The sequence below is a fragment of the Schistocerca serialis genome, chromosome 2 (genome assembly GCF_023864345.2).
Source record: "Schistocerca serialis cubense isolate TAMUIC-IGC-003099 chromosome 2, iqSchSeri2.2, whole genome shotgun sequence".
Taxonomy (NCBI): Eukaryota; Metazoa; Arthropoda; class Insecta; order Orthoptera; family Acrididae; genus Schistocerca; species Schistocerca serialis.
Window position 1 is genome coordinate 547,267,798 of NC_064639.1, and position 21,259 is coordinate 547,289,056.

The 21,259-nt window shown below is 43.5% G+C and overlaps 1 protein-coding gene across 1 annotated transcript in view; it reads right to left on the reverse strand.

Moving 5' to 3' along the window:
- LOC126456197 (dynein axonemal heavy chain 8-like) overlaps positions 1-21,259 on the reverse strand; it is a 503,569-nt gene that overhangs the window by 156,719 nt on the left and 325,591 nt on the right. Inside the window, exons 31-32 of the mRNA XM_050091951.1 lie at positions 17,754-18,362; positions 7,073-7,465 (exon numbers count right to left, since the gene is read on the reverse strand). Of these exons, the coding sequence (XP_049947908.1) occupies positions 7,073-7,465; positions 17,754-18,362 (1,002 nt within the window). The remainder of the gene's footprint in view (positions 1-7,072; positions 7,466-17,753; positions 18,363-21,259) is intronic.

Consider the following 21,259-nt stretch of genomic DNA (forward strand, 5'->3'; position numbering starts at 1 on the left):
AATCTACGCTTGAGTCTAAGTGACGTCCCTGGAATCTGGAACAAGTTTCTATAGACAGTATCAATTGAGGACCGCCACAGAAGTGCCCGCGAAAGAAAAACAAGTGTGCAGGACAAATGTCTGCATATAACAGCAAGTAGAAACCACCAACACAATGATACATGTATACAGCGGCAGTTCCAAACAGCTACATGAGTGCACGTGTCAAAACAATACGATGTAAGACCTTAACTTTTCCCGGCGAATCGAATGTTCAAATAACTTGCCTCAGGAGACTATCAAGAGTCTTAATTCTTACTGTGCTGTACCACCTAGATTATATGGCCTCCCTAAGGTCCATAAAGAGGCTGTCCCGTTGAGGCCTATTGTTTCTAATATCGGTGCTCCGACATATCGTGTAGCTAAACATCTTGCTAGTTTGTTGAGGCCACTAGTAGGTAGGTGTGAACACCACATTAAGAACTCTGCAGATTTCTTACGTCGATTGCAGGGATTGCGTTTGAATGACTCTGATATTTTAGTCAGTTTCGATGTGGTTTCTCTCTTCACTCGCGTTCCTCTCTCCGATTCGTTGCAGCTAATTCGGGTTAAGTTTGGTGTCGAGTTAACAAATTTGTTTCGACATGTGCTGACTTCCACTTACTTTTTATTCAATGGTCAGTACTACGAACAGACTGATGGAGTTGCAATGCGAAGCCCGTTGTCACCTATTGTGGCCAATTTGTTTATGGAGGACTTTGAGGAACGTGCATTGGCGTCAACGACCTTGAAACCTGCGTGTTTTCTCAGATATGTAGACGATACTTTTGTCGTGTAGCCTCATGGTAGTGAGAATTTAAACCGGTTTTTGGAACATCTGAATTCAATCCACCCGAATATTCAGTTCCTTATGGAGGTGGAAAAGAATGGATGCCTTCCCTTCCTTGATGTGTTGGTCAAAATGATGACTGATGGTACGTTGGGACATTCTGTTTATAGGAAGCCCACCCACACTGACTTGTATCTGCGAGCTGATAGTTGTCATCATCCAGCTCAGCGTGAAGAAGTACTTCGCACCTTGGTTCACAGGGCCCACCCTGAAAGTTTGGCGGCTGAGCTACCACATCTCGAAGTCACCTTTCGTCAGAATGGTTATAGTGAGAGGCAGATCAAACGTGCGTTGCGCCATCAGCCTTCTGTGCAACGGGTGAGTGACGATAACAACGAAGTGGCACCTAAGTCTACGGCCTTTTTGCCTTACGCAGGAAGCATTTCCAACAGGAATGGCCGTATTTTGCGGAAACATGATGTGAAATGTGTTTTTCGACCACCTTCTAAAATTAAGGCCCTGTTGGCGTCCGTAAAAGATGATCTTGGTTTGCGTAAGGCTGGGGTCTATCGTATTCCTTGCAGTTGTGGCATGTCATACATTGGTCAGACAATCAGGACTGTGGAAGACCGGTGTATTGAACATAAGCGTCATACACGCTTACAACAGCCGAGCAAATCCGCTATTGCAGAACATTGCCTTGACACCGGTCATCCTATGGAATACAACAACACGGATATTCTGGCTTGCACTTCAAGCTATTGGGATAGTGTTTTTAAGGAAGCTGTTGAAATCAAGACTATCAAGCAACATTATAAACAGAGATGGTGGATTTTGTTTAAATGCTGCTTGGAATCCGGCTCTGTCTCTCATCAAAAAACAGAGGGACAGAATTAGTGCTACCTCACCTGTTGGTTAATAGTAACCATCGATATTTCTGATGTTGGTTATCTTTGGTTGTGTTGACACTTGTTCTGTGTGTGGTGTCTTCCTTGTTTTTCCTCTATGAACCGAGGTATTAAATTTGCTTGTACATTTTTCTCCCTTGCATTTGTGCCTTGAGAATGGCAGGGTGTGCTCCTCTCGAAATATCGGTGGTGCTCGACGACGTCACCCGGCAGCAAACCCGTAAGTTATTTGAACAATACGATGTAGTCTCAATGAGCAGGGATTATGTGCCAGAAGAGCTCTCAAGGCTCATTTTCTTTGCTGTGTTTGCTGAAGGCTCGTGTCTCATGGGCATGAGCCCACTCTTGGTGGACTAAGCAGCAGTGGGACACAACGATCTTTTTTTATGAGACCCTGTCAACACCGATATTCGTATGTGGAAGCAACGAGGACAACGTTTAAACCACAATGCATCGTCGACCGCCTCCCCTTATCAACGTGGTTCAGTAATTTTTTGCGGTGGAATCATGTAAGGCCATACGATACCCCTTAAAGCAATACATGGGGGAATGACTGGTGCGATGTATTGGGACGATATCGTTGCACGCATTGTGGCTCCATTTGGTAAACATATTGGACCGCGATACACATTGATGGACGGCAACACACAAGTCCAGCAACACAATCTTCTGCACCATAGACTCAGTTGGATGGAATGGCGTCTATATTCTCCAGATCCAAACTGCATTGGGAATACGTGGACCGTGCTGAAACGAGCGGTTTGCAATTGTCCTGTCACACCTGAGACATTACAGGACATCATAGAGGCCGCTCTGGAGGATTGGGACGAATTCCACAGGCTATCTGGACAATGTGGTGAGGTGTGTGCCTAACCGCTTTCAAAAGTATTTCCAGTCAGGAGGGGGGGGGGGGGGGGAGGAGGGTAGTTGGTTCATAAACGGTGTGCCATGGAAGATGACAGTGAGAAGGCTGTGGTTGCAGTGGACTATTTTGTAAGGTTTTATTTATTTATTTGCATTTACCATGTGAAAATGTGTTTATCATAATTTTTTTTCTTATGACTGAAACTGACAGTACTAAATAAGTTATGTTTCCTATTACGTCCAGTATTGACAATAAAGCTACATGCAACAGATATTTTGACCACTGTATGTGGCTGTATGTACGAGCACAAACTTTCGAACGAAAGCGGAACGATATTGTTTTCGCTTAGACACATAACTGTACCTGAGCCATGTATCGACTTGTGCTACACCTTGTGTTTAGCTTGCATTGGTTTTCCTTTTCTTCCCCTGACATGTATGTTTGATGTGTCGCCTGTCATTAAGTGGCTGCTTGGTTGTCTTTTCCCTCTGCTACGATATCTGCGTTTTTGCTTCCGGGAAACTGCTATAGAGGAAGTGAGATCTTTGACCGGTTGCAACCTCGTGTGGTGGCGCGAAGTAGGGGGGGGGGGGGGGGGGGGAGGGGGGGTTGTGCGCAGAGAGTGTGGTGGAACGGGGGGCAGTGTGGCTCTCCAACGCGAAGCAGGCGTGGTTGGTTGTACCGAGTCGCCACGTGATTTATGTCGGTTGTGTGTAACGAGCGGGTCGAGTTGGCGGAAGAGCTCCCCGTGTGTTGGTTGTATACAGAATCGCCCAACGAGTAGTTGCTGTTCATTTCGCCTTGGTGGGACGTTAAAAAGCTTCTTTAAATCCTCCGTTTCAACACTGGAGTTTACAAGGAGACACCTAACATGAAGGAGCGGTCACCACCCGTCAACGTTGCAGAGAAGACGTGAACTCCGGTGACAGAGCGTGTTGTCGCGTGACTGTGGCGTGTTGAGTAAGCTGGCGACGCGTGCGCGGTCGGATGTGTGGATCCTTGCCATTGGAGGTCGTGTACTGCCTGTTTGAGCATAATTGCAAGTTAAGTTCGTGGAAGGTTTAATCATTAAGTAATAATTTTGTATAACCAGTGTCTCTTCTGCCTTTTGCCTCCGGCGACCGGGTTTCCTGTCCCCAGCACCAGTGTAATTGAAGACTGTGATCTTTCCTCCTCCTCTCGTTACTGTCCGATGGGAGGTGTAGTTTTGGCAGTTTAATTGTTTCACTATTCTGTCGTGGGCTATGAGTAAATTCATGCTTCTTGTTGGTTGATCATGTGGTCGCTCATTCAGGACTGTGTGGTGTAATGTTTCCTTGCACGAGGTTAGCTCTAATTCTGTCAGCAAGTTAAGCCATTTTATAACAAGTTTTCTCTGGCTAAAAGTCGGTGCAGTGACCAGTCTAAGAGTGGCAATGTTGTTTATGGGCGTATTTAAATTGGTCAGCATTCTGTCTAGCCTGAGCATCCCTGAGTGGGTGATTTGTGGCCACCTTACACGAGTCCGTCAAATCTGTTGTATTCTAATGATATTCCAGGACACTTATGTTTAAAAATTTTTAAATTCCTCCAAGTTTGTAAATTCCTTTTATTGCCATTAGTTTGCTGAGACCTGTTTAATTTTTTTAATGGCGGTGTTGGTAGCCTCACTACCTCTCTGTACTTTATTAACAAAGTTCTGTATTTACTTTAGTAGCCTGTTTACTAATGTTCTTTAAATTTTTTTAAATTGTTGTATTGCTATAAATTACTTTGATTGGCGTTAGCGGCGTGTTTTAAAAGGTAGTTTATTGCCGTACTGCTAGCTTCTGTTTTTTATTTTTTTAAAAATTTTAAAGTGTTGCATTGCTATAAATTACTTGATTACCGTTAGTGGCGTGTTTTAAAAGGTTGTTTATTGCCGTACTGCTAGTTTCTGTGTTTAAAAAAAAAATTTTAGATTGTTGTATTGCTATAAATTACTTGATTGCCGTTAGCGGCGTGTTTAAAAGGCACTTTATTGCCGTACTGCTAGTTTCTGTAAGATACGAATAAAACATTTGTGAAAATCTCAACTCGACAGTAAACTACTAGAAATTTGGCCCCGTTTCCCAACTTGTGGTGTGGCTTGTAGTAACCGTAACCATGTGTGTGTCAGTACCGCTGTCGGTGAGAGAAGTAAGAGCTGAGAACGAGAGGAAAGCATTTATAGACAGAAAAGAGATAGAAATTGCCTTGCAGTACGAAATATTCTCCATCCCTGGGGTCCGCAGCTCGTGGTCTAGTGGCTAGCGTTGCTGCCTCTCGTTCACACGGTCCTGGTTCGATTCCCGGCCGGGTTGGGGATTTTCTCTGCCCGGGGACTGGGTGTTTGTGTTGTCATCATCATCATCATCATTCATGACAACAGCTTGAATGGACTGTGTACAAATTGGGACTTTGTATGGGCACTGATGACCGCACAGTTGAGCGCCCCACAATCCAATCGTCATCATCACCATCACCCTTGGGTACAACATAGACAACCCCTCGGCAATACGTCAGCCACTCACTGCAACGTCAGCGAGATTGCCCAGCCATACAGCAAAAATGCCGTCTATTGCACTCAAAACGCAGAAATGTTGACGGCAACGCTATTGGAGCCAAATAATACCGTAAAATATGGCCCATATAAACGCACCTTAACCCTAGCAATATTAAGGCATTTTCCGTAACACGCATTACCAAGGAGGGGACGTGGGAGGTACTTTGTGCCCGACCAAAAAAATTAAAGAAAGGCAGAATTCATTAGTTGCTGTTGAATTATATTAACAACATACCTTTTTACACTGAAGAGCCAAAGAAACTTGTACACCTGCCTAATATCGTGTACGGCCTCCGTAAGCACGCAGAAGTGCCGCAACACGATGTGGCATGGACTTGACTAAAGTCTGAAGTACTGCTGGAGGGAATTGACACCATGAATCCTGTAGGGCTGTCCATAATTCCTGAAAAGTACGAGGGCGTGGAGATCTCTTCTGAATAGCACGTTGCAAGGTAACCCAGATATGCTCAATAATCGATGGGGAGCTTGGTGGCCAGCAGAAGTGTTTAAACTCAGAAGAGTGTACCTGGAGCCACTCTGTAGCAATTCTGGACGTGTGGAGTGTCGCATTGTCCTGCTGGAATTGCCCAAGTCCGTCGGAATGCCGAATGGATATGAATGGATGCAGGTGATCAGACAGGATGCTAACGTACGTGTCACCTGTCAGATTCGTATCTAGACGTATCAGGTGTACCATATCACTCCAACTGTACACACCCCACACCATTATAGAGCCTCCACCAGCTTGAATAGTCCCCTGTTGACAGGCAGGGTCCATGGATTCATGAGGTTGTCTCCATACCTGTACACGTCCATCGGCTCGATACAATTTAAAACGAGACTCGTCCGACCAGGCAACATGTTTCCAGTCATCAACAGTCCAATGTAGGTGTTGACGGGCCCACACAAGGCGTAAAGCTCTGTGTCGTGCAGTCATCAAGGGCACACGAGTGGGCCTTAGTCTCCGAAAGGCCATATCGATGATGTTTCATTGAATGGTTTGTGCGCTGACACTTGTTGATGGCCCAGCATTGAAATCTGCGGAAGTTTGCAGGAGAATTGCACGGTGAACGATTCTCTTCAGTCGTCGTTGATCCCGTTCTTGCAGGACCTTTTTCCGGCCGCGGCGATGTCGGAGACTTGATGTTTTACCGGATTCCTGATATTTACGGTACACTCGTGAAATGGTCATATGGGAAAGTCCCCACTTCATAGCTACCTCAGAGATGCTGTGCCCCATCGCTCATGCATCGACTATAACACCACGTTCAAACTCACTTAAATCTTGACAACCTGCCATTGTAGCAGCAGTAACCGATCTAACTGCACCAGACACTTGTCTTATACAGGCGTTGCCGACCGCAGAGCCGTATTCTGCCTGTTCACGTATCTATGTATTTGAATATACATGCCTATACTAGTTTCTTTGGCGCTTCAGTGTAAGAGGTACTGACGTGCAAGTAGGTTTCAGACTCTGAAAATTCTTTTAGCACACTCTCAGCAGTATCAACTGACTATCAATAACGTGTAATGTGGACCTTATGATTACCACAAAAACTTAAAAAAAGCAAATTTCGTTCATTGTTGTTGACTTTTACTGTCATCGTACATTTTAAGGAGATGCTGGTGTGTAAGTAACGCACTGAACATGGAAATACTGAATGCATTCACGGAGGAAAATGGCGTCTGCTACCGAGAATTACATTTTTGGTTAAGTGTAACGAAAAAATTAAATCATATATGGAATCTGGTAGAAGAAATCATTAAAAATAATACATTTTTTCATAATCTTGAAATATAAAGTAACTGACTAGATTGCGGTATTTTCGAAAGGTAGGAATAAAGTATATCCCTCCCCCCTTAGTACTGCGGCGGTTAACAGCGTGAAGGAAAGCAAGGGCAGTGCACGAGGGTTAGTGAGGTGTGACCTGCTGCATGCTGGCGGTGAGCAGCTTCCTGGCGTGCACCTCCTGGCCCTGCCCCATGGAGATGGCGCTGCAAGGCACCTCGAGGCGGCGGGCCAGCCCCTCGATGAGCGGCGTGGGGTCGCTGCCCATGCTCAGCAGGCACACCAGCGGCGTGAGCGCGCGAGACTCCTCCAGCATCGGCTCCATCACCGTCACCACCGGGTCCGCGTAGCGCTGCCCCAGTGATGCAGCCACGTACTTGCGCGACTGCGCCAGCGTGCGGTCCGGGCACCACGCGCGCACCAGCATCAGCCGCCGGAACACGTCCAGCGACTCGTAACCGTCTGGCATCACCTCCTCCTCGGGTGCCTCCTTATCGTACCACGCTCGCCAAGCTTTCTCGTTCACAGCCACCTGCACGTCAAACACCACCATGTATATATATATATATATATATATATATATATATATATATATATATATGTGTGTGTGTGTGTGTGTGTGTGTGTGTGTGTGTGTGTGTGCGTGCGTGTGCGTGTGGGCACGCATGTTCACTTGCAGGTGCAGGACGCTCTCTATTATTCGGGGGAGAAAGCTTTTGACGATGTTGGCTATAGTCTGATTTAAATTACTTGATAGTTGACACTTCACGTGTTGGAAGTGTCTTCCTCCAATCAGAGCGCACAACCACGGCTGAACGGTTCGCCGTTGCCAAACTGCCACAGCAGATGATCAGTTAACTTCCAATGCCTTGTCTGCCTTTTGTTCTTGTTGTAGTTTGATCTCGAATCCTGAGTCCGGCCCTTTTATTTCGTGTTTCATCTCTCACTCACTCACTCTCTCTCTCTCTCTCTCTCTCTCTCTCTCTCTCTCTCTCACACACACACACACACACACACACACATTCACATACACAAAACTCCGAGCGAGGTGGCGCAGTGGTTAGACACTGGACTCGCATTCGGGAGGACGACGGTTCAATCCCGCGTCCGGCCATCCTGATTTAGGTTTTCCGTGATTTCCCTAAATCACTCCAGGCAAATGCCGGGATGGTTCCTCTGAAAGGGCACGGCCGACTTCCTTCGCCATCCTTCCCTAACCCGATGAGACCGATGACCACGCTGTCTGGTCTCCTTCCCCAAAACAACCAACCAACCACTGTGGCGAAATAAATAAAAAACATTTTTACATTTTAAATTCCACGTCATTGTTGATTTAATCAGAGTTCTCACCTTAGACGTAGAATTAGTCCTTCTGCCACAATATTAATTCATTAGTCGCCATCGATGTTCTTCTCTTTGTTGACCGTGTGTACCATCATGAGTCGGCATCGGTTCACTTCACGAAGACGGTGGAAACCAAGGAATACAATGCTACGTTGCTTTAAATAATTTTCGGAACACTTCGATACTTTTCACTATTTTTTTATTCACAACACAATAAGACTTGCTGTGCTCGTCGCACAAACCATAATTATCAACCATATGGCTGCCTTTCCGCACAGTCCAAAAATCACGTCCATCCTCCACAAGGCAACAATCGAAAGTGTCCCTTAGCTCCTTGGAGTATCAAACAAAAGAGAATCCAATGTGAACTTTACAAAGATTATAATATACATGCCTCTCAATTTATCTTTGGCGCACCTTTTAAGATATTGTATGTCTCTGCATAGGAATGTGTCATTACACCACATACACAAAGCGATGGTAATGAGCTATGCACGTTTGTTACACACCACTAGCCAAAGACTACTGGATCCTTTCGCATAAGACGCGATTCTTATTCAGTTATCATCACAGAGATCGGCCTACAGTAGGTAAACTTCATACTACATGGTGTAAAACCGAACTTTTTGGCGGCGGAAAATGATCGTTGCAAGTGGTTCTGTAGATATATCAATATAAGAACATAATTTTAAGGTTCTCCGTGGAGCAGTGGTAATTCTTGTAATGGTACTTGAATTACGTAACCATTACGGCAACTCACCTCAGCCTCTCGATACCAGCAATATTCTACTGTGTTTCTGTGAAAGTAGTTAACATATTTCTGAGATAACATTCAGATTTGATTTCATTAATGTCGAGGTACTTTGATACATCGATATGTTTATGTTGCAATGATATTATTCTTATATGTATTCTTTCTTTTGTCACTATGATCTTTGTCGTACTTGTAACTCTGATTTTTGGGCGGTTATTAGAGAGTCAAGTCTTGGTCGTCATGTTGGAAAGACGCAAATTGTAGTCAGTTTATAAAATGTGAACTTTAACAGTGAGGAAGATATTTTCAAGTATGTTTTATATTGTGAAGTGATGTTTTGTGAGTTACGTGATATTGCAATAAAAGTAATAAAAAAGAAGTGTAACTTAAATTCGGAGTGCTGATTACTTTTTTACATCACCATTGTGCTAACTTGCGAAAGTTTAATCTTCAAGAATGGTTTATGAAACACATCTATAAAACTTTTGAATATCGCTGAATAACACCTAGGCCTCTTTGCATCCGAGCTTGGAATCATCACTACCTAGATTTTCGATGATTGAGCCATGAGTTCACAACGAGACCAGCGTGGGAAACACACTACAATTTGAGCAGTATCTGTTGTGCTCGATTTTGTAATGATCTGTCAAGGGGCTGTAACTATGAACCAACACAAAATCACATACTTCGGCTTAAAAATTGTCTCGGGCTTGTTCAGTGTGTATTATGTCATCAGATAGATTGAACTGCAAAACGCTTATCAACGTCCTTGTCTATTCGAATAAAATTTCGGAATCTTGCAGTATTTTTGTTGGTCACCATGTCTGATACTAGACATAATCCAAAAACCGAGAAGACCAGGCAAGAGAAATAACCACATAGAACTGATCTCATGAAAGGCAGATGCCGGACTAAGACTCATTGGATGAATCCTCAAGCAAATGTTATCCATCCACGAAAGAGGTTAGCTAGAAGAAACAGAGCAAATCCAAACAGGAGCAGCGCGCTCCGTCACAGGTTCGTTTGAGTGCGAAAATATCATGGAGATTCTCATTTGTGCATCACGGAATGGTTTACAGTTTAAATTAAGACAGCGCACGGTTCCAGGAGAGTCAGCGAATGTATTGCCTCATCTTAAGTATATCTCGTGGAAACACCACGCAAGTAAAAATTAGAGAAATTCGAGTTCATATAGAGCAGCGGTCGACAAAGTGCGGCCGGCGGGCCGCTTGCAGCCCGAATCAAGTATTCGTGTGGCCCGCGATTCTCAGCCGTATGCATCTGACAACTAACAGCCGAATCCAAAACGTCAATTAACGTTAAGAAATGTAGTTTTCATGCTTAGTAACAAAAAAAATACTTACACAGCCAGTTACGATTTTAAGATGTGCTTAATTTTAATCGAAGTTGATGAATTCGTCCATGAGCAAAGTAAAGTTGGCCGCTTAACTCAGGGGTATAGTGGTCAAGTAGCACGGCTACTGTTGTGTTAAGCGGGAAACGTTTACTGTTTTGTCTTCCAGTACCGATAACTCACGTGTGCGAGCGTCTCGTAGCGATCAGCTGCTACGGTATGAATTTTGAGACGGAAGTAACATGGATTTGTGAATGCGTGTTACAGAGACGATCATCTTCAAATGTGGTACATACTTGCAGCGAAGAACATTACATTAAAGATCTTATAATACAGTGCAATGAGTAGAAGAACATTGACAGTCAAATAGTTCAAATGGCTCTTAGCACTATGGGACTTAACATCTGAGGTCATCAGTCCCCTAGAACTTAAACCTAACTAACCTAAGGAAATCACACACACCCATTCCCGAGGCAGTATTCGAACCTGCGACCGTAGCAGTCGCGCGGTTCCAGACTGAAGCGCCTAGAACCGCTCGGCCACTGCGGCCGGCGACAGTCAAATCACATGTCATAGTGTCTCATATTGAATAATGTTTGAAACATAAGTAGAGTTAGTTTTATTAACCAATCAACCATCCGTTCACACTGACAACACAAGACGTAGTTAGGCAAAGCTGTGCTACGACTTTGGGGTCGCTGAGGGTGCAACGATCTGAAATAGTGAACAGCTGACTTGAAGTGGTCTGAACGGTACCGATTTTTAACGATCACTGCATGGGGGCCAGCTGCCAACTTATCGCGTCCTTACCACAACTAATCTACTCGACGCTCGCAACTTATTGATTTGTCTGGCTTGTTGTTGTTGTTGTGGTCTTCAGTCCTGAGACTGGTTTGATGCAGCTCTCCATGCTACTCTATCCTGTGCAAGCTTCTTCATCTCCCAGTACCTACTGCAGCCTACATCCTTCTGAATCTGCTTAGTGTATTCATCTCTTGGTCTCCATCTACCATTTTTACCCTCCACGCTGCCCTTCAATACTAAATTGGTGATCCCTCGATGTCTCAGAACATGTCCTACCAACCGATCCTTTCTTCTAGTCAAGTTGTGCCACAAGCTCTTCTTCTCCCCAATTCTATTCAATACCTCCTCGTTGTCAGGAGAAAGAAAACTGGCGTTCTACGGATCGGAGCGTGGAATGTCAGATCCCTTAATCGGGCAGGTAGGTTAGAAAATTTAAAAAGGGAAATGTATAGGTTAAAGTTAGATATGGTGGGAATCAGTGAAGTTCGGTGGCAGGAGGAACAAGACTTTTGGTCAGGTGAATATAGGGTTATAAATACAGAATCAAATAGGGGTAATGCAGGAGTAGGTTTAATAATGAATAAAAAAATAGGAGTGCGGGTAAGCTACTACAAACAGCATAGTGAACGCATTATTGTGGCCAAGATAGATACGAAGCCCATGCCTACTACAGTAGTACAAGTATATATGCCAACTAGCTCTGCAAATGATGAAGAAATTGACGAAATGTTTGATGAGATAAAAGAAATTATTGAGGTAGTGAAGGGAGACGAAACTTTAATAGTCATGGGTGACTGCAATTCGAGAGTAGGAAAAGGGAGAGAAGGAAACGTAGTGGGTGAATATGGATTGGGGGAGAGAAATGAAATAGGAAGCCGTCTGGTAGAATTTTGCATAGAGCATAACTTAATCATAGCTAACACTTGGTTCAAGAATCATAAAAGAAGGTTGTATACATGGAAGAAGCCTGGAGATACTAACAGATTTCAGATAGATTACATAATGGTAAGACAGAGATTTAGGAACCAGGTTTTAAATTGTAAGGCATTTCCAGGGGCAGATGTGGATTCTGACCACACTCTATTGGTTATGAACATTAGATTAAAACCGAAGAAACTGTAAAAAGGTGGGAGTTTAAGGAGATGGGCCCTGGATAAACTGACTAAACCAGAGGTTGTACAGAGTTTCAGGGAGAGCATAAGGGAACAATTGACAGGAATGGGGGATAGAAATACAGCAGAAGAAGAATGGGTAGCTATGAGGGATGAAGTAGTGAAGGCAGCAGAGGATCAAGTAGGTAAAAAGACGAGGGCTAGTAGAAATCCTTGGGTAACAGAAGAAATATTGAATTTAATTGATGAAATGAGAAAATATAAAAACGCAGTAAACGAAGCAGGCAAAAAGGAATACAAACGTCTCAAAAATGAGATCGACAGGAACTGCAAAATGGCTAAGCAGGGATGGCTACAGGACAAATGTAAGGATGTAGAGGCTTATCTCACGAGGGGTAAGATAGATACGGCCTACAGGAAAATTAAAGAGACCTTTGGAGAAAAGAGAACCACTTGCGTGAATATCAAGAGCTCAGATGGAAACCCAGTTCTAAGCAAAGAAGGGAAAGCAGAAAGGTGGAAGGAGTATATAGAGGGCCTATACAGGGGCGATGTTCTTGAGGAAAATATTATGGAAATGGAAGAGGAGGTAGATGAAGATGAAATGGGAGATATGATACTGCTTGAAGAGTTTGACGGAGCACTAAAAGACCTGAGTCGAAACAAGGCCCCTGGAGTAGATAACATTCCATTAGAACTACTGACAGCCTTGGGAGAGCCAGGCCTAACAAAACTCTACCATCTGGTGAGCAAGATGTATGAGACAGGCGAAATGCCCTCAGACTTCAAGAAGAATATAATAATTCCAATCCCAAAGAAAGCAGGTGTTGACAGATGTGAAACTTACCGAACTATCAGTTTAATAAGTCACAGCTGCAAAATACTAACGCGAATTCTTTACAGACGAATGGAAAAACTGGTAGAAGCTGACCTCGGGGAAGATCAGTTTGGATTCCGTAGAAATGTTGGAACACGTGAGGCAGCACTGACCCTACGACTTATCTTAGAAGAAAGATTAAGGAAACGCAAATCTACGTTTCTAGCATTTGTAGACTTAGAGAAAGCTTTCGACAATGTTGACTGGAGTACTCTCTTTCAAATTCTAAAGGTGGCGGGGGTAAAATACAGGGAGCGAAAGGCTGTTTACAATTTGTACAGAAACCAGATGGCAGTTATAAGAGTCGAGGGGTATGAAAGGGAAGCAGTGGTTGGGAAGGGAGTAAGACAGGGTTGTAGCCTCTCCCCAATGCTATTCAATCTGTATATTGAGCAAGCAGTGAAGGAAACCAAAGAAAAGTTCGGAGTAGGTATTAAAATCCATGGAGAAGAAATAAAAGCTTTGAGGTTTGCCGATGACATTGTAATTCTGTCAGAGACAGCAAAGGACTCGGAAGAGCAGTTGAACGGAATGGACAGTGTCTTGAAAGGAGGGTATAAGATGAACATCAACAAAAGCAAAACGAGGATAATGGAATGTAGTCGAATTAAATCGGGTGATGCCGAGGGAATTAGATTAGGTAATGAGACGCTTGAAGTAGTAAAGGAGTTTTGCTATTTGGGGAGCAAAATAACTGATGATGGTCGAAGTAGAGAGGATATAAAATGTAGACTGGCAATGGCAAGGAAAGCGTTTCTGAAGAAGAGAAGTTTGTTAACATCGAGTATAGATTTATATGTCAGGAAGTCGTTTCTGAAACTATTTGTATGGAGTGTAGCCATGTATGGAAGTGAAACATGGACGATAAATAGTTTAGACAAGAAGAGAATAGAAGCTTTCGAAATGTGGTGCTACAGAAGAATGCTGGAGATTAGATGGGTAGATCACATAACTAGTGAGGAGGTATTGAATAGAATTGGGGAGAAGAGAAGTTTGTGGCACAACTTGATTAGAAGAAGGGATCGGTTGGTAGGACATCTTCTGAGGCATGAAGGGATCACCAATTTGGTACTGGAGGGCAGCGTGGAGGGTAAAAATCGTAGAGGGAGACCAAGAGATGAATACACTAAGCAGATTCAGAAGGATGTAGATTGCAGTAGGTACTGGGAGATGAAGAAGCTTGAAGAAGCTTGAAGGATAGAGTAGCATGGAGAGCTGCATCAAACCAGTCTCTGGACTGAAGACCACAACAACAACAACAACCTCCTAATCTGATTCCCTCAGCTTCACCCGACTTAATTCTACTACATTCCATTATCCTCGTTTTGCTTTTGTTGATGTTCATCTTATACCCTCCTTTCAAGACACTGTCCATTCTGTTCAACTACTCTTCCAAGTCCTTTGCTGTCTCTGGCAGAATTACAATATCATCGGCGAACCTCAAATTTTTTATTTCTTCTCCATGGATTTTAATACCTACTCCGAACTTTTCTTTTGTTCTCTTTATTGCTTGCTCCATATACAGATTGAATGACATCGGGGAGAGGCTACAACCCTGTCTCACTCCCTTCCCAACCACTGCTTCCCTTTCATACCCCTCGACTCTTATAACTGCCATCTGGTTTCTGTACAAATTGTAAATAGCCTTTCGCTCCCTGAATTTTACCCCTGCCACCTTCAGAATTTGAAAGAGAGTATTCCAATCAACATTGTCAAAAGCTTTCTCTAAATCTACAAATGCTAGAAACGTAGGTTTGCCTTTCCTTAATCTTTCTTCTAAGATAAGTCGTAGGGTCAGTATTGCCTCACGTGTGCCAACATTTTTACGGAATCCAAACTGATCTTCCCCGAGGTCGGCTTCTATCAGTTTTTCCATTCGTCTGTAAGGAATTCACGTTAGTATTTTGAAGCTGTGACTTATTAAGCTGATAGTTCGGTAATTTTCACATCTGTCAACACCTGCTTTCTATGGGATTGGAATTATTATATTCTTCTTGAAGTCTGAGGGAATATCGCCTGTCTCATACATCTTGCTCACCAGATAGCTTAACAATTAATAATAAGATTGGTACACATGCGTCCCGAGGTGTATTCCCTCAATGGGCTCTCCAGCAACAAGCTTTGACGATCACTGGTATAGAGGCTTACCAACAATTATTGTTGGCGCACATCATTCACGGCGATAACAGGAAAGTGGGGAAGTGGCGGTGCTACAGAAATGTCCTCTGCCACACACCATCAGATGGTTTGCAGAGTATAGATGTAAATGTAGGATGTAGTCATAATTTTCACCATCTGTGCTTGGTGGAGACCTATTATTTTCACTGATGGTTTGCATATACAGTATCAAATTGCTTGCCTTCGGAGTATCGTCTGAGTTATGCAACTGGATTCGCGATTTCGTGTCAGTCACTGTTAGAAGCAATCGATGGAAAGTCGTCGAGTACAACAGAAGCGATATCTGGCGTTCCCCAAGGAAGTGTTATAGGACCTCTGCTGTTCCATATCTATATAAACGATTTAAGAGCCATCTGAGCAGACCTCTTAAATTGTTTGCAGATGATTCTGTCGTTCACCGTCTTGTCTGGTAAAGTCATCAGAAGATCAAAACTAATTGAAAAATGATTTAGACGAGATATCTGTATGGTGCGCAATTGACTCTAAATAAGAAAAAGTTTAAAGTTATCCATGTGAATACCAAAAGAATACATTAAATTTCGGTTACACAATGAATCACACAAATCTAAAGTCTCTCAAATGAACTAAACACCTAGCAATTACAGTTATGAACAAATCAAACTGGAGAAATCACATTAGATAATGTTGTGCGGAAGGCGAACCAAAGACTGCGTTTTATTGGCAGAACTCTTAGAAGAAGCAAAATGTCCACTAAAGAGACTGCCTGTACTACGTTTGTCCGTCCTCTGCTCGAGTACTGCTGTGAGGTATGGAATCCTTACCAGAAAGGATTGACGGAGGGCACGAAAAAGTCCAAAGAAGTGGAGCTCGTCCTGTATTATCGCGAAATAGGGGAGAGAATGTCACGGATATGGCACGCGAGCTGGGGTAGCAATTATTAAAACAAAGGCGTTTCTCGTTATGGCGAAACAGTTTCACAAAATTTCAGCCACCCATTTTCTCCTGAGAATGTGAAAACATTATGTTGACGCCAACCTTCATAGGGAGAAATGACCGTCGTAATTAAATAAGAGAAATCAAAGCACATACGGAAAGATTTAAGTGTTCATTTCTCCTGCGCGCTGTTCGAGTGTGGAACGATAGGGAATAGTCTGAGGGTGGTGCAGTGCCAGCAGACCAGTCATGTAGATGCAGATGCAAATGCCCTCCAGCCCACACAAAATAAGCCATGATACTACAGATAAACAACAGCTGAATGTCTGCTTGTTAACAAAAATGGACCAGAAGAGAAGTTGAATTACTTCAAATGAGGAGCTACAGCAGTTTCAATAGCACCCAAACCTCCAGATGTCAGACACTCATATAGGTACCAAACGCTGTCTGTCGATAGAGTATCAACCAAAACTCCTATTTAATTCACGCTGTGTGCTGTCGTCCAGTAGAACATGCGTAAACGGTAATTAAAAGTAACACCAGAACTACGGAGTATACGAAAAGCCTATCTGTGAGCAATTGTTTCAAAGATCTCGCGTAGGTGAGATGGTAGAGCGTTAGATCCACGTTCCGAAGGGTCCGTGTTGAAACCCCACTGGTTACAGTTTTTTTTATAAGTGTTTACGCGTGGAACTGTTATACGGGAGAACATTTTTCTGATAAGTAAAAGAACTTTATGGAGTTTGTAGCAATGTTCTTTTGGCAGTCCGCTTTTGCTTCGTTAGTTGAAAGTAGCAAACCTGAAGAGTATATTTGTATAGGCATGTCCGACAGAACACCACACCTTTCTATACAAGTGTTTGTCACTTTCAACTAACGAAACGAAAGTAAACTACCAAAACAACATTGCTACAAATTCCGAAAAGTCCTTCTACATGTCGGGAATATGTTCTCGTATATAACAGTTTCACGCGTAAACAGTTAAAAAAAATTTCAGATGTGTGTGAAATCCAATGGGACTTAACTGCTAAGGTCATCAGTCCCTAAGCTTACACACTACTTAACCTAAATTATCCTAAGGACAAACACACACACACACCCATGCCCGGGGGAGGACTCGAACCTCCGCCGGGACCAGCCGCACAGTCCATGACTGTAGCGCCTAAGACCGCTCGGCTAATCCGCGCCGTAAATAGTTAAAAAAAAGTGTAACCAGTGATGTTTCAGCATGGCACCTTTGGTACGAGAATCTAAGGCTCTACTAACTGACCTAAGCGAGATCTTTGAATTCATTGCTCACAGATATGCTCTTCGTATACCCCTTAGTTCTGGTGTTACTATTAGTTACCGTTTACGCATGTTCTACTGGATGACAACACATAGCACGAACTAAATCGGTGTTTTGGTTGATATTCTATCGACGTACAACGTTCGGTACCGATCTGAGTGTCTGACATCTGGAGGTTCGGGTGTAAGGATGATTCTAGTGTCGGCAGGACGTACCTGTTGCAAGATGTACTGATAATGACGAAGGTTGGACAACTGCACCAGGTTGAGCCACGCCATGTCCGTGATCCACTGGACGGGTTTGGGAGTCACGGCATTCAGATCGAGCGCCGCACCCCCTTTGATGAATGTGTTGAACTCCTCGTGCGACACGTACTCCCGCTCCATGTCTACCTTGAGCGACAGCAGCAGGGTGAACATGAACTTGTGGTCCTCGTATAAGCCGCGGCACTTGTACCGGAACAGTTCGAATGTCATGTACTCTATGATGGACGCTATCCGCTTGGACGTCGCGAGGCTCTTCTCAGAGCGCTGCATGGAGATGTCAAAGCGCTCGAGGAACTGCACCAGAGACGTCTGGTACATGCAGTTGACCATGGCCATGTCGACAATCAGGAAATAGAGTACGCTGCCCCGCGTCGCCACTGGGCGGAACTCCTCACGAGCCGTGTTGATCTTGATCTCCGTCTCTGCGGCCACCGTCAGCTTCTCGCGCACCTCAGCCGCTGTGTTCTTGGTCACGTTCAGCACCTCGATCACCGTCTCGTCGTCCACCAGTGAGCCTTGCACCGTGGTTAGCTTGTACAGCAGATTTGCTTCAAGCTCCTAAAATTGGAAGAATCAATTAATTAATTTATTATTAATTTATTATTAATTTATTTATTAATTTATTTATTAATAACACACTGACGAAAATGGAAAATGTTACACCATGAACACTTTAACCGAATGCTACCAAGGAGATGCTTCGGAATTTCTTTCCCTGTTAGATATGACGATTAAATTTTCATCCTTATACGTGATTGTATTGTATTGTATGTACTGGGGACCTAGAAACGAAGGAGAGGCTCTGTCCCAGCTGCATCAGCAGTGGTCCACAACCCCACGACAACTACCGCAATCCACTTCACCCCTCTACCGCCCCACGCCCCACACCGAACCCAGGGTTATTGTGCGGTTCGGCCCCCTATTTTTGCGTGGTAGAGTAATGGTGGTGCATGCGTACATGGAGAACTTGTTTGCGCAGCAATCGCAGCATAGTGTATCCGAGGCGGAATAAGGGGAACCAGCCTGCATTCGCCGAGGCAGATGGAGAACCGCCTAAAAACCATCCACAGACTGGCCGGCTCACCGGACCTCGACACAAGTCCGCCGGGTGGATTCGTGTCGGGGACCAGGCGCTCCTTCCTACTCCGGAAAGCCTTGTGTTAGACTGCTCGGCTAACCGGGAGGGCTTTACGTGGTTACTTCCAACACTATCAGTACAGGAAAAAGGCCACTCCTACAGGTGAAGAAAGCTGTGAGTACAAGCCGGCTACTGGCTGTGTCTACAGTTACTGACACGTTTCAAGTGGAGATCGCAACACATCACTTCCAGAGGACATGCACGTGCAGTTTATTACCATCTTTCGAACTTAGAGGAAGGTCGAATCATTGGCATGAGCGTCATCACATGTCGCACAAACAGTTGGCTGCAGTGGAATGACTGCAGAATTAAGGGTAATGAGACGGACTCAGGACAACAGCTTGGAAAGAAGAGTACATATGAGACCTTACAGAAGGACTGCTTCACGAGAAGATCGTAGGATTATTTGACTGACTCTGACGAATAGACGGATGACAACAGCTGAAATCGGGGAACAGGTTACAGGCAGAGTGTCAGCACCAACCACCAGGAATAGATTATTAGAATCTCGAATTGCCGTACGTCATTTATGGCTGACCTCGTGCCACAGACAATAAAGACTTGAATGGTGTAAGACCAGAGTCAACTGGGACAATGAGTAACTGCCTGTGGCGTTCAAATATGAGTCTCGCTTCTGTCTGTGGTGGTCAGATCGATGCCTAGGTGTCTGTAGATAATCTGGTGAAAGGTCACAGGGTGCAGTGATTCTCAAAATCCACACCATTCTCATTCTCGGAATCATGGTGTGGGGAGATACTGCATATGACAACATGAATGATTAGGTAATTGTAGCAGGAAGGCAGTATGGTCACCAACAAATTGCAAGAATAGTGAAATCTTGAATGACCAGGGTCCCAAATGGCAATTCTGGTAGGATAGCTCAACACTCCATACTGCAGTTCACAACACAGACGCCTCGAGGAATGTATGGGTCCTGCTGAGATGTAAATGTTGGGCTACCACTGTTTCAAATTATAAGTTTTTTAAAAAAATGGGGAAAATGTGAACATCTTTTGATTTTAAATGGCCAAGTCATTCAACTCTCAAGCCTCGAAAAACAGAAGGAGTTCGCGTTCGTTTGTGCCATGATGTTTAACTAAAAGTTATTTAAAAATGTCGGGATTGAGTGTCTCCTGGCAGCTATGAAGACACTGGAACCCTATATCGCTCTATAAGTCGACACTTTTTTGACTTTACGAACAGTGAAGTCAGTAGTTTTCTAGACACATCATCTTTGCTTAATCAGTAACGGCATATACTGTTTCCGTAACATTTGGATGCTGAGTCGTAATAACTGTTTGTTTAGAAAGACAATTCCTCTAAATTGAAGACGTGCGGGAAAACGGGCTAACCCTCAAAGGTAAAGACTTGGAGGTAAGTGTTGCCATCTGTTGCTGGGTACGGGAACTATCAACATTGACATTGGTCTCACCTTTAAGTGATATTTAGGGATGAGACCAATGTCAATTTTGATAGTTTATGTACCCAGCAACAGATGGCAGCAACACTTGTTTCTCAATTTTTACATTTGTGCCTTAGTCCGTTCTTGCGTGCGTGTCTGCAATTGTTTTACTTTAAAGTAAGAACAGAAGCAAGTATTGGAGAGAGTTGTACCTAAAAGATAGGATATATAGAAACAGATCATTTTTCTTAGTCGGTACTTCAGCCTAGTGACTGATTTTAGAATGAAGGAATGCGCGGTGGACACTGCCATAAGCAGTTGCCTCCATTACCTACAGTTTTTATTGTTGTTATCAAGCTCTACAGGTTTAAGTGCTGTGTAAGTTATTTGTAATATATTGTTAATTCTTAAGTTACAGGATTTTATGGCAAGTAAAACTGTATATATTTTTGAAAATAGTTATATAACATGTGGACGGTAAAGCCTGGCTTATTGATCGTGCACCTCCTTGTACCTTGAAACAGTAGGTCTTTCACCATGGAACATGTGATATCTGCAAATTATTTGAGTTTCATTAATGTACTAATAGTACTATTTCTCTTCAAAACGGAAATTTGTGTTAGTTTCGAAGAGCTTCAATTTTTAAATGTATTGAACTTATAAATGGTTTTCGATAACACTTGTTCTTAATTCGAGTTCGCTTACTGATACTGGTGTGTAATAGATCAATAATGCAGTTCCTAGACTATTAAATATAGCGTTAACAATATTTTCTCGACTGCAAAATTTTCATATTTCAGAAGAATATTTGTTTCTAGGCAAATATTGGTATATATGGAAAAACCTTAATTTTTCGGTGTAATTTTTGTAATTTCAGAAAAAGATTGCAATGCATAAAAAGTGAAAAGTACAAGC